The sequence below is a fragment of the Camponotus floridanus genome, unplaced genomic scaffold (assembly GCF_003227725.1).
Source record: "Camponotus floridanus strain SB8 unplaced genomic scaffold, Cflo_v7.5 scaffold1, whole genome shotgun sequence".
In the NCBI taxonomy this organism is placed as follows: domain Eukaryota; kingdom Metazoa; phylum Arthropoda; class Insecta; order Hymenoptera; family Formicidae; genus Camponotus; species Camponotus floridanus.
The window spans coordinates 7,828,723-7,843,890 of record NW_020229214.1 but is presented as its reverse complement, the minus strand read 5'-3'; the positions used below and the strand labels follow the sequence as shown (position 1 = coordinate 7,843,890).

General features: G+C 27.4%; 2 protein-coding genes across 3 annotated transcripts in view; both read right to left on the bottom strand.

Moving 5' to 3' along the window:
- LOC105251324 (basic phospholipase A2 homolog 1) overlaps positions 1-15,168 on the bottom strand; it is an 84,156-nt gene that overhangs the window by 30,263 nt on the left and 38,725 nt on the right. The window contains exon 2 of the mRNA XM_025413770.1: positions 11,089-11,206. The gene's annotated coding sequence lies outside the window, so the exon portion shown is untranslated. The remainder of the gene's footprint in view (positions 1-11,088; positions 11,207-15,168) is intronic.
- On the bottom strand, positions 278-6,992 carry LOC105251327. 2 transcript variants are annotated; one of them, XM_011258042.3, is made up of 6 exons: positions 6,744-6,992; positions 6,026-6,185; positions 2,334-2,369; positions 1,954-2,209; positions 476-653; positions 278-376 (listed from the first exon to the last, which is right to left on the bottom strand). In XM_011258042.3, the coding sequence occupies exons 2-6, from the start codon at positions 6,117-6,119 to the stop codon at positions 350-352; spliced, it is 591 nt and encodes a 196-aa protein (XP_011256344.1). In that variant the 5' UTR covers positions 6,120-6,185; positions 6,744-6,992; the 3' UTR covers positions 278-349. The 2 variants fall into 2 exon arrangements, with proteins under 2 accessions (XP_011256344.1, XP_011256343.1); XM_011258041.3 differs by having other exon boundaries at positions 6,026-6,202; positions 6,744-6,991.

The following is a 15,168-nucleotide window of genomic DNA, read 5'->3' as shown; positions in this document are numbered from 1 at the left end:
TTCTCTATAGTAGATACATATACAATCTCACAGATTAGTCGAAATAGAATACTGTAGTAATCAACAAAATTGCTACATTGTTGAACATTTTATATAATTATATGTGATTAAAACAGAACTGCTATCATCGATAGTTTTATTATAAAAAAATATATTAATCTTCTAGTTAAAATTGTTTTTCTTTAAATACAGGTCAAATATTAAATCAAATAGGAATTTAATAAAAAAACATATACATACTTTTTTACAGAGAATTATTATATTATTACTTTGATTGTAGATCTGTTTGCTGATCTGTTTGCTGAAAATTTTTTTTCGTCACTATATCTTACAGTCTTTTACATTTCGTTTATTTCGTATTTCCATTCTCTTCATTCTGAAAACAAACGTATCATTGAATAAGTATTAATATTTAACAGATAGATGAGTAGAAAAACGTTAAAAAAATAACTGTTAATAAAAATATAAGACATACCAGAAATTTAAGTATATCTAACTTTTGAGGATTAATTGGCTTATCGTACTCATCAGTTGGAACTAGCAAGATTTCTGGAATGTTTTCAAGTTTTTCGTTCATATTACGCATTACATCTTGTGCGTTGTTAATCTTCCGCTTATTGTTTTCATTTTCATTTTCGTTGTTAATTGGAATTCTGCAAATTCGTGTTGGTTATTATATCAGTCTCTTATAAGTAAGTAATAAATTAATTATTATTAAATAGTTAAAATAGTTCTAATCTTCTAATAATAAAATAGTTCTCTCTTAAATAATTCTAATAATATATTAATATAATACATTAATAGAATATTAATATAATATATTAATGGAATTACAAGAATAATTTTCGTAATGTGTGATATTATCTAAGATATAAAACAAATTATTAGAAAGTAAATATTCAACTTAATTGCAAAAAAAGATATTTTTGAATAGGAAGTTGAAATAAATACAAATAAATAAGAAAATTATAGGGAATTAAAAATACTCTAATAAAATATTAGATATTATTAAATTAGAACTATATTAAACACAGTTATAAATCTATTGATCTATGAATCTATAAATCTATTATCTTGATGCAATGTCTTTTTTAATTAAAATGTTAGAGACCTCAATCATGAATCTAATGATTCATAAAACAAAGTGTAAAACTTCTAACAAGATTATTCAAAGTTTAAAAACCTAATCTACCTTTTAAAACTATCTTCTCTTCGCTAACTATAAAATGTACTTGGTTCCTTATAATTCTATATAACTTTGTTATTATTCCTTCAAAGATAAAATATTTAGTTCAATATTTATTCAATCATAGTTTGTGTTCTTTCGTCGCAATTTTTGTGTCTTGTATCTATGTTTTAATCAAAAGTGGAATTTAATTTTTATATAATTATATTATATTATAATTATATTATATTATATTATAATTATATTATTATATAATTTACGTATTTTCTTTTTTGTAGTGAAAGTTTATTTAGGATAGTAATTATTTAATTATAATTATTTAATTCTGACAGCTAACAAAATATAATTTCAATATTATAGAACCATAATTATTTAATTTTGACGGCTAACAAGAAAAAATTGTTAATCTGGATTCAACAATTTGGATGAAACTTTGTTAATATATAAGGTAAGATACGTATAATATGTTTTATATTTTATATTAATTTTCATATATATGAAATTTGACGTGTTAAGATTAGAAGGGTATTCCAATATTCCGTGAATATTAATATACTTATATTAAAGACAACATATGTAAAAGACACAAAAAAATCTAACATTTATTAAATTTTTCAAGTAAATAAATGTCAAAAAATTTTGTAAATAAAATATCGATTTTAGTAAAAAGAAATAATCACGAAAAATGTGTATATTTTTAATAAAGAAATTTTTATCAAAATCTCGTGCTTTGACACTCTCTAGTTTGTTCCTCGCAAAAAATTCACCTGACTGATATAGTGCTATCATCATTCAGTGATGCCGCGTCCCACTTTGATGGAATAAATGTTTTATCCTTAGGAAAGCTGTTCCATCTAACAGGATATTTATCCGTCAACGGTAATAGGGGTTGTCCGGTAATCAAGCGGGATAGAATCCACTGCGCCTTCGAAGAATGCACGATGTTCTTTTGCGGGGATTTGCTCAACAAAGACTTAGCTGTCAGGAGGCGTATGGCGGGTGCATCGCTGCGCTTTCCGTGCGCTAAAATTTTTTTACATCATGCAAACTAATTAAAAGTAAATGTACATTGATGCAGACATTACATTATTCCCATGATGAAAATATTATTATTTTGTTAAAAATATTAACATAAAAAAATACGTACCTCCCCAACAAGAATGTCCGTAGCTTAGACAGGATCCTGGATAAAATGACATTTATATTTTAATTATTGTATATTATAATATATTATTGAATAATATATTATATGAATTCAATTCTTTCTTGTCATTAACATTTTCACGTCTTATTATGTAATTAGCGATTGAGGAGAGAGAAATATTTATTTGTGTGAATGCATGTGTAAGATATTAAGTTATTAAATAATAAGTTATATCGGAAATTTAATTTCAATTAATGATACGTGTATTAAGATAATGCATGAAAAAAATTCAACCAATAAGTTGTAGGAATAATATTATGGCGCGTCAGGTACTCAACTATGGATAAAACAGAAACCGTGTTCAGTACATTGCAAAGGAATGTAATAAAAATTTATTTGAGAACGCTTATTACACTATTATATTCCCCAGACGATGTTCCGCGTTAAGAACGATCTTGTGAACCGCTTATAAACGGTATGGCTAAGCTCGCCTCGACATTCCTTGTATGCAGTGAATGCTAGGGCAAATAACATCCCATAAAATTAGCTTTCCATTATTTCGTTATTACGTGATTTCGTCCAGCGTCGCGCTTTAGAACTCAAATTCTTTTGTATTCTCATTATAAGAATTTATTTATTCCGAGAAATAATACGTAAAGAATCTAAGATATTATGAAAAAAATTTTTAATATCAAGAACATTATAGATATTAACAATCTAAAATTAAAATAATTGATGTAACTAGTATTTCATAAATAATCATTCATATTTAAGGGGAATATATATATATATATATATATATATATATATTATGTGTATTGATTGGGATATTTCAATATAATCTGCGTCTACGACAAATCTATTTGTAAAATAGATCAGGAATAACAATCCATAGAAATCCAATAAGCGTTTTTTCAAATAAGTAAGAAGTAATTGAAATTGCAATAATCGGATTAGAAAAATGCTCGCATCGAAAGGTGTAAATGGAATCGAAAGCAGAAATATTTACGTTGCGCGCATAGAATAAAATGTGAAGACGACATTCCAGTAGGTGTTACTTTTGCGGCTCTATTTCCTCGATGGATCTCTTTGGTTCACATGTAAAATGTAAGATGTGAATAAGAGAAATTCGTTTTTATTGATCGGATCACGCATATCCAATTTGTCTTTGTGCATGGCATATATACGTCAGAAGACTCTGGGTGCCTACGCAATTTTCATTTTCAAAGGTTTCTCCGGTTTTTGCTTGAATCGATGCGATTTTAGATGTTTGTCTTACCTAATCCGTGATGTACTCACGCCCATCTTATTCACACAAAGGATTATGATGACCACTAAGAAAGTTGGCAAAGGATATGATAGAATGTATAATAGATAAGGGATTCAGATTCTTATTTGAAATAATTTGGATTAAATTTTTCAATCGTCGCAAATATATATTCAGAATCTATAATTTTAAATTTCTATTCTTTTTTTCTTTTTCTGCGAGCGAATTTTGATTTAAAATTAATAAAACGGAATAGCGTATTTTTTTATAGAAAATATAATAAAAAAAATTTTTTCTCTTCTTTATTATTTCATAAGTTTTCATTATATCATAAGAAAGACGATGGGTAACTAAATGACAAATATTTTGTACATATATCTAGCAAGGATCGAAATATTTCTAAAACAAATTTTAAGCAAAGAATTAATTACTCTTTAATTCTATGTTAATTTAAACACTATTAATTTATACTAATTAATAAAACAGTATGTAAACAGTATAGTGACTAGTAATTTTCATTCCTACTTTGTTCGTCAAGAAAAAATAAAATAATAAATAAAAAATAAAAATGTCTTTATATACTTTATATATTGCATTAGCAGGATAATGATTTTAGTAGCAGTAATATAACACGAAAATAAATCACAAATAATATTTTTTAAAAAATCATTAAAAAAAGCAAAGAAAATCTATTTTATATTATTTAAAAGATTTATAATCGAAAGAAAATTTAATATTCTGAAAATGCTATATGTATGTATGCTGTTACGTGCATGCGTGAGTGTGTGTGTGTGTATTTTCATACATAATATTAATCTAGTCACCTTTAAGTTTTCACACTTTCTTTTGAAATATTTATTTTAAAATTCACTAATTTTCTTGCGTTATTTTTCTCTCTCTCATGTGGAAAAGCATGAATTATTTAAATACTGTCTATCGAGTATTCTGTCAAAGATGGTGAAAATGTATACATATTCTTTTGCTTAAAAAATTCATAACAATTTTATCGTAATGCAAATATGATCGTAAATTTATACGTTCAATTCCAGAAGTCTTATTAAACTTTTAATAATTCAGTACATTAACACAACTATCATTGTGTTAATGATATAAACACAACTATTATTAATAGCAATAATAAATAAATTTTGTCCAAAAAGAAAATTTATTTTATAATTTATAATTTAAATTACACAAAGGAAACAAATGTAAAATATATGTTGAGTTACTGAATGCAAATGTCAAGTTTATATCAATTAAACTTTTCCAATTTTCACTAGTACCCAATTAATTTATGGCAATAAAACTATATTACAGCTTTCCTCATGATAATCCACTTAGCGTTCCAAACACTATAATAAACTTTATTTTCATTCTAAATTAATATATATCCCATATCCGGGAATAGATGACAGATATTGCATTGTTGTGAATAATTATTTTCCGCTCGATGCACAAACAAATTGTAATAAACATTTTCCTCTTTATACAAGTTCTAGCTAACGTCATCATATCATCCAATAAAACACTCAAGTTTTTACATTAGACTTCATAAAAATATAACCGTGATTAAAGAATAAGATAAAGATACAACCACGCACTGTAAAATTTATCTTAATCACAATTTTATAAATACATATATATATAGAAACTATTTGTACAACTGATATTTTGTCTCGATCAATTTCGAAACTTTGCTAATCAATCTATGTTTTAAATAAAGTATTAATTAGATACTCATATCGAAATCGAAATATACGATTACAATATAGTTGACTTTTGATTAACCTAAAATTTTGAAAAGAATTATTTATACTACAGATTAATTTCAATGCGTGTTTTGATAATTTATATCATGTAATAACAAACGAAAAAGTACGGGACGTATCAATAAATCCATTTAATAATAATACATGTATGTCTTTTTTTAATTATTTAAATATTTTAATTCTAAAAGCTGCTTTCGAGAGGAAACCAATTTATTGGCTATTCATTAATTAAAAAATGTCAGTTTTAACATTTATATGTTACAAAAATAGAAGTTTGTATATTTGAAAAAAGACAATTGTATTATGCTAAATTGTCACGATTAATAATTTTTAACATTTTGCAATATTTTTTAATATGTGATATTATGCTTCAGAATAATAGAAGTAAACGCGCTATAAAAAATTTTGTTGTTTAATATTCAAATATATATATATATATATATATATATATATATATATATATACTTTTTTATGATGTTATAAAGTTCTACTATATATGTATACTATTATGTAAGCATTTGCATAAATACCATATGTATATAAAAATTCTAATATTCGATTACAATTTCTACCGATCACGAAAAACGTAGAAAGAAAAAAACAGAGCTTACTTATACAAGATGGAGCAGAAGATTAATATGACGATGCATTGTACCTACCGGCCGCGCAATCAGCGATGCAGAAGATTAATGTGATGATACAGGTCAGCATGATAATTGTCATAGTGCGGGGTTTTCTCAAAGTCAACGCCATGTGATAATCTTAGTTGTTTTACTACGTAAACGTTACTACGTAAACGATCAAACAGGGAAAAGTGGCCTGCAATTATTTGCCGCCTGTAAGTTGATTTAGCGAAATTTATCCTTCACAAGAGAGAATGAGGAAACTAAATTGTAAAACAAAATTTATTCTAATTGTTATCATTTTTGTCAGCTTTTGACATTGATTTAAACATAATGTATTTTTTAAAACTGTATGTGTGTGATAATTATATTAACATAAATTATCTTGTGTAAGTTAAGACAAATAAATATTTCTATATAAATGAAAAATAAATATTATAAATATAAATTTTTTTCATACTATAAATTTACATCGGTTAAATTAATATTATTAAGATATTATTAAAATATTTTTGAGATATTAATTATTGAGATATTATGAAAATAATATTTCAAAATAAAAAAATATTAGCCTTTATAAAATGTAAATATTATTGCTTCTCAATCCAATTTAAATAAAATTTATTAAGACAATTTTTTTTAAATTTACAGATATTTTAAATAATCTTTTTATTTTCATTTCTTACGAAATCCGGAAATAAAAAAACAACGGAAGAGAGAAAATCTCAAGTATATCTCAAGCTATCGTACTGACTGTGGATTTTGTTCCGTTGGCAATTTTTTCTCTCTCGTATTCTATTTTCTCTCTTTTTTTTGCACTCAGAAAATCAAAGTATCACTTGCGTTCACCCTCGTAGAAATGAGCGGGACACGTACGGACGCGTCCTGCGCGCGTTCACCAAATCGAAGGAGGGAAGGTTTTTCTGTTGCTCACGAAAAAGTGGTCGATCTCGATCGAAGAGGTCGGCGAGTGAACTCAAAGCCGGGAAGCGATGCGACCACCGCTTTTATAGACGTGTGACGCTGGCGCTGGTACACGGCGGCAAGCTTAGTGCATGGTGGGGTGGCTCTCAGGATGCGCACCTGCGTCGGTGACGGTGAACTTCGTCCGAGCGAACAAAAACAATCATCGTGGGTGGGCTTTAATTGGAAATTTACCATAACACTAGGATTTTGACGTTAACCTCGAATAGAAATCGGGAAGCGTGTGTGATCGAATATTACTTCAAAAAGATTATCGATACATATAGCTATTTCTAAAAAATTAAAATTTTGGAAAAATTTTTATCATAAATTTTGCTATAATCCAAATCTTAATTGAGTATATCGCATCTTTTTTAAAAAAAATTAATTTTCAGAATTTAATTTTCATATGCATAGCCTCATGTTTATTATTATACATTTAGTACATATTTAATTTCCAATTCATTCAACTGATTTCAGAATCACCGTTATTCTCTTCACATACGTGCAGATTCTTTTTTAATTTTTATATTAAATATCTTAGCAATCAAGTATTAAAATTTTGAGAAAGTGAGTTTGATATTTAATATTCTTACAAAATTAATTAAGAGTTAAAATATAGTAGAATATAATTGAATTTAAATATATGTTCTTGTCAGAATTCAGAGAATTTAATTTTTATGCATAGTTTTATTTTACGTATTATTATATATTTAGTGTATATTTAATGAATTTCTAATAAGTTCACTTATTGTTAATTTCAGAATTGTTACTGTTTTTATATGGATTCTTTATTCAAACTCTACATAAGTATCTTCGCAAACAAGAGAGAGAAAGAGAGAGAGAGAGAGAGAGAGAGAGAGAAACTCTAAGGAAATAAAAAAATTATTTCATTTTACACACACACATACACACACAGACACATACACACACACAAAATATTCTTTTAAAATAATATGAAATAATATAAAAATTATAATAAAATATAATAAAACTTGATAGTAATTTATATAAATGAATAAAAGTACGTATGTAAAATTTATATTAAGCTTTACGTAATTGTTTTTTTGGAAGCTGCATTTTGTTCATATTTGTTAGTTAAAGATAAATAAATGTGCACATACTATAAATACGCAAATATATAAAAATAAATAGCGTACATCTTGGAATTTTATAAGTGAGAAAATATTTTAAAAAATTTATGCTATATCAAAATTAATCGTCGCTAATAAATGAAAAAATTATATATATACATGAATAATATAGTATTATAATAACATAATAATATATGAATATTATACATGAATTATTTACACATGAATATTATAGTATTATAATAATATAGTATGAATAGTAACTATAAATGTATAATAACTAGATTTAGATGACGCTTATTTGAACTTTGTAAGAAAGATAAATTTAATTTACATTTAATTTACTTTTTTTAATTTTCTAATCTTTCCTTATATTTTTTTAAATTGGTTAGTTCTGACGCGATTGTCAAATCGTATTATTGACAATCTTTCTTTATCTTTATTTTTGTATTCACTCTTAATCTTTTATATAACGATTGCATTGCCTATGTTGTTATTACAGGTTTAATTAACGGTTTTTACAGATTGCTTTTAAATGACACTCAAATTTGGGCTTACTAAACCAAATTGGAGATGGTCTCCGTCAATCTCAAAGAACCGTTGAACCTGTTATTATTAATTATGGACTTTCTTAGCGCTTCCAGTTGCGTCCTCCCGACAATAAGTATATATAAAAATGTCACCCAATATTGATGTTTATTTGCGTTATATTTCTGCGAATTTGCTTTACGATTTCCCTGCTATTTAAATTTGCGCTGAGGATGACTTAAAAGTAAGTCGAAACGTCCGCACATAATGTTATAAACAATTATATGTATCACATCTTATTTCTTATTTCTTTTCTGATTCTTTTTTGTATTATAAGGTTTGCGATATGAATATATATTAATGCTCGATAACTTTTTATTTCTTGACATTTCACTTTAGTTCTCTATGTCTTTTTTTATCTTTTAATTTAAAATTTAATTTAATTAGCTGCAATCTGCTTTATATAACAAAAACGATAAATGTTTCTGATGACGTCTAACTTCTAATAATTGCGTATAAATAAAGCAATGTCTATTTTCTGTTTCTATTTTTCGCAACAAATTTTGACGCAATCATATATTTAAAGACTCAATTGTGTATTGTATTATATTTATTCAATGTTTTATAACATATGTATGATTTTTATATAACATATATTAGACAAAATATCAATAAAAAAAGATGGAAACATAATAATCTTATATCTCAAGTAAAAATATCTGAAATATGTATTTTTAAAAAATTGCGACGTGCATTATCTAATATTATTAGTATCTGCCACCTATCCGAATATTATATCGCTCATAGTGACCATCTGGCCATGTAATTAGATATTGTCGAGAGAAGCAATAATATTTCGCACACACCAAATATATAACAAACATAAATACAATTTTTCGTAGAAAGAAGCATTTTTACGAAAGTAACCAATGTAGCCTTTAGAGAAATAAGAGTCCATTCTAAAATTAAAATTAATCATATCTTTTCAAATTATACAAATTAATAAAGTACTGTGTTATATATCGCGTGTTGTGAAACGAGAAAAAAGTGTAACAAGTTTCTGAATAACTCGAAATTGGCGCGGATATTTGCAGGTAGTATAGGTGCGTCGCGGACATCCGTAAGTAGTTACGCAGATTCGTAGTCAGACCGCAGAGCATATATAGACGGACGACGGTGCACCTGGCGCTCGTGCATCGAGTCAACAAAAGTGCAATATTATAATAAGTATTTCCGTTAATAGCCTACCTAATTATATTTGCATCCGTAGACAAGAATTTGACTCAGAACGCAGAATAAAAAATTTTAACTAAATCTCAATTAGATTGTGTGAATAATAATTAATAATTTCAATCGTTTGTGCTGGTACGTTTTATACATGAAACACACAATGATCTAAAGAAAAATACAAATATTTGTCAATAGATTCTGCAACTAATTTTTGAATGAAAAATATTCATTTATCAGAAAATAAAAATTATGTTAATATGAAATTTTTTTAAAACAATTAATCTTAGGATCTACTAAATATTATTCTCGCAATTTCCTCTTTTTTTCGATTTCGAGAGCATGTTACATTTTTCATGTGTGAAATATATAATATACAAGAGACGAGATTGATTTCTGATAATCGTGCATTGGTTAAAGATAATAATAATCAGCTTAGAATAATAATATTTTTGTTTGACCATATTTTGAAGTATGAAATTTTCACAAATATATCGAAAATTTCAATATCGCGTCACTGAAGAATTATGTCAACAGCACAGTATCATCCGCTGTGTTTCATCATGAAGAGGAGTGGACTCGCACACCAGTCGTAAAACCTAAGTCATCAGAAAAAGGAAGAGTGGCACAAGTTGCTTTCGTTGTCAATTACTTTTGCGGCCCTTCGCATGAAAGGCAATAAACGAGCAATTTAATTTAACGCGCATAAAGAATCGTTGCCGAAACGCCATGATATTTGAATGTTTCGTTGAGTCATTTTCGTCACTTCGCGTTCACGTTTAATATATTTTTACGGCGCCGACTTCGTGGCGCAAAATTCGTGGGGTCGACGTTGTAACGCCTTCGTCTCTAAGCAGAATACTAGCGTTCATTTTTTTAGTGATTTTTTTTTCAATATTTAACGAAATATCTAACATAATATTAAACAAAGTATATTACCGAGAGAAATATATTACCGATTATTATATTTCGTTTGAAATACAATATTATTCTGTCCGATAATTCCGCGTAAAATATTTATAATAAATTGATCGCGAAACAAGCGAAATTAATTTGATAAAAAATATTCGTATCATTAATTAAATTCCCGAGGAAATAATATCGAACAAATAATAATGACTTGAGCAATTGACGAATTCTTTCTGCTTATAATCTGCCTACAATATCTGCTTATCGAAATTCCTCGCTACTCGCATATTAAATGACTCGATGAGTCTCGGAAAGAATTTTCTAGAAGTCAAAAGCAATATTCCGAATCGTTAGGCTTGCAGGAAATGCTTCACTTACTTGAATTACGTCGGCCTCTCGAATACCCCTCGATGCCAGATCTCGCGATAATAAGTCAGATTTCTTCATGCCGGAGATTAAAACGTCATTGAGCAATAGTAAGACCTCCCATTGGATACTGTGCAAATAAAAATATATGTTATGTATATATTATGTTTTAATTTATCCAGCTCTTTGCTGCGCGTTGATGAGAACAGCGATTTTAATTCGAAAAGTTCGAAGCGCGGAGAAGTAACTCTGTATTATTATTATTATTATTCTCCCGATTGATCGATCGGAATATTCATGAGATTAGTTGGACAGTTCATTATTGATACCTAACCTTGTTAATATTTTGCTTTCACACAGGTATCTTATAACGGTCGAATAATCGTAATAAAGAGATATTTGTACCGAAAGTGTTTGTTTTTCCATAATCCACATGCTATTGCAAGTTGCACGTGTTTTTAAAGAACGATAAATTTATGCAACTGTTAAATAACTATTTATCCCCCCCCTCCCTATTTTATCGTAACGATAAAATTTTTATTACATGCACAACAAACGCTCGTGTTGGCATGAAAATATCGACATTATAATTGAAATCGCAGCGGGACGCGTGTTCTCGACGAAGCGAGTACCGTCATGAATCATCGAACAATTTGCTAAAGCAAGATTTCGAAAATGTAACGTAATACATAGACCGCGCACATCGAACGGCGCACGTCGTATACGCGATTACGGACCATTTCACTGCAGCATCCGATATGCGCTTGCAATAAAAAGGGGAACAAACGGGCCGCGTAAAATGTACAGCGTGTCGATTCCGTGGAGGCATCCCCACGTGGGTGGGTGCGTCGCTATTAATATTCTATTTTCGCAATCGTGCGAATTTAAGTTCCTTCATACGTCGTGGTGTGACAAATGTGTCGACTTCATGACGTCGTGCGCATTACGAGAACTCGTCCCTCGCAAATGTGCCGTCAAAAGACCCCGATTTTACAAATATCAACGATATGCAAAAAAACGTCTCGATCCGTTATTTGAATCATAGGAGGCCGGAAGGAGTCCCGGGCTTCCGCAAAATCTTATGTTTACGCGCATTTCCAAGCCAGGATATTAAATGGGCGATGTTTCTTTTGAAAATTTCCTTGTACAAATTTATCGGGATAGTTTTCAAATATTTTTGAAGACACTGCAAAATTTTGAAGTATTTATATATTTTTTCTCCTTTTGAAGAATAACTTTTTAGCAAACATATCGCAAACATATTCCCACGCTGTTATTTAATCACACAGAAAATAATGTATTATAATATTTCAATAAAACAAATAAATAGTATAAATCGGACAAATGTAAAAATAATAAATAACAGAGATTTTCATCGAAGCAAAATATATAGTATACTATTTCCAATGATTTTTTTTAATTTAGTAGGAATCTATATTAATAGTAATACGATAGAACGCGTTAGAATAGGAGATAGAGTTTTTATTGGCTTTTTACTCGTGGATTTTTAACTAACTGTGAAATGCGAACCCTCCCAACACACATGTTTAAAGTCCATTTTTATTGTTGAAATTTGAGGTTAACGTTTCAAATAACTATGTTTAAAAAATGTACTTCGGAATTTTCTATTTCAAATGTTAAACAAATTAAAAAATAAACGAATTAAAAAAAGAAAATAATTTTTTATATAAATACTTTCATCGTATCATTTTATTGCTTGTATATCAATTATAACTTTTTTTGCATAATTAATTAAAACTATAAAGACAAAATTATTACATATTTATAAAAATATATTGTTTATTATCGAAAGAATTAAAAAAAAAACTTTAATTTTTTAAATAATTAGCATTCATTTGCAAATTAATTAAAGACAGATGCAAATGTATAATGAGTTACACAGAACTGACATTCAATTAACTCTATCGATCGACAAATCATTTAAGTATTAGATACATTTAAATAGATAAATTTAATTAAATAAATTTTAATACTTGTTCTGATTGGCATCTGATTAGTTATTTATCACTCGATGTAATCCAACAATATCTAACAATTAATTAAATGCAATATTGTTATATATCGTCGTATTCTGATCGCGATGCGACTGTATATTTTGCTTTTTGGCAAAATTTTGCGTGCTTTTCATCGCGACCTTTCGCATTTTTTCATATTTGCGACATTAATGTCAGTCACCCTTCTTGCTGATTATACGCTAATATACACGCGAGATCAGACATGCAGAGTGAAGAACGATGTCGAAAGCTTTTGGCAGTATTTGTATTATCTGCAAATGTATCGCGCGAGTCGAAATATGGCGTGAATGCCAATTAGAGTGAAAAATCTAACAATATTACGACCTTATACGATCTTAATGTTTACGTGTTATTTCGAGCAAAAAATGTTTTCAACAGTTTCATAGTTTTATAGATGATAGGCATTGCACATGCTTCATATAATTTTACGTACAAATTTTTTTTGTTATATCATGTAATTATTTTATACATCATATTTATATTGTACATTATTTTGAATATTTATATTGTACATTATTTTGAATATTATTTGAATTATATTGTACATTATAATGAAGAAGTATTTCTTGTGAATCTAGCACATTATTTTCAAAATGTTGATATAATCGCGAGATTATATGTTTTTTCTCCAAAACATTTTAGATACATTTTTGATATGTTCCTAAACTTTTAATAATTAAATGTAGAAAACGTAAATTCGAGGATATATTGTGCAACAACAAATCAAAGCTGATTAAACTCGCGAGAAAAAATTACGAGGTAAATGAAATCAGCATGATGTATAAGCAAAAATGTAGAATGTAGAAAGCTAGCTATAAAGAGAGTAGGTTGTGTAGGCATTTATGCGCTTTTATAACTAACATTTAGACATCGTGGGTAGTCTTTTATGTGTACATCCGTTTTTATTTATTGCGTTCAAAAAGATAGTGTACATATTATTTAAAAAAAATATTTTACATCTATATCTCAATTCTTTCTCTTTTTTCTTTTTCTATCTCTCTTTCTCTCGATCTGTAATGATGTAAAGAGTTTTCATTCTTGCGCTTCTTTTATTTTATCATGATTTTGTCGTCTAAACAATGCACTTATGTCTGTTTTATCTTAAATATTGTATATAAAATATAAAAGAATGTAATTTATTAGCTCGTTTATACAATATATAAATTATATTAATTATCAGCTAACTCTAGTACTACTATGTGCTGTACTGTCACACATATTGAAAAATATATTATATATAATTTTATATATAAAATATATATATATATATATTTATTTATCTATTTATTTATATATAATGTTATATTTTTTAAGGTATATTTTCTAAAGTATTTTCAATATCTATACTTTAGAAAAAATATATTATTACACGTTAAAAATATTAATTTATAACTATTAATGTAGTAATTAATGTAGTAAATTAATTAAAAATAGTTTAAAAAGTAAACAATATTGAATATATCGCTTTGCACACATATTGCGTGCAATATATTTAATGAAATATTAAAAAATTTTCATTTTTTGTATTTTAAATAATTTTGTATGCTATCATAACATGATAAGAGACCAAGCCCTCTTCAGAATCTTATCAGAATTTTTACAGTCGTAAGCTCTTGCGATAACTGTAAGCGAATAATAACGTCACCGATATATTTTGAGATTTCCGGTGTAAATTTTATTACCGCAGGATGGTGAAGTTCATTCTAAAAGCGACCGATGAATTGTCGGCGAATGATTCTCGTTACCGTATCGTGGTAAAATTGTACGCTACCTGTCTTTTATAAATTTTTTCCCATAAAAATTAATTCTAAACAAAAAAGTATTACTTTACAATAAATATTTAACTCATTTAAATATTTATTCAACTTCGAATATTTATTCGTAACTGCCATGTTGCCTAGAATGCTAAAAAACTGGAAAAAATGTATAGCTTCCGTTTGAAAGCTCGTGGCATTTATGCCACGAAAAAGATATTGCATATAAATGGAACAATTTCAAAATTTTTCACAATTTTAAGCATTTCTCGAGCGGACTTATTAAGAAATATATATCTAAA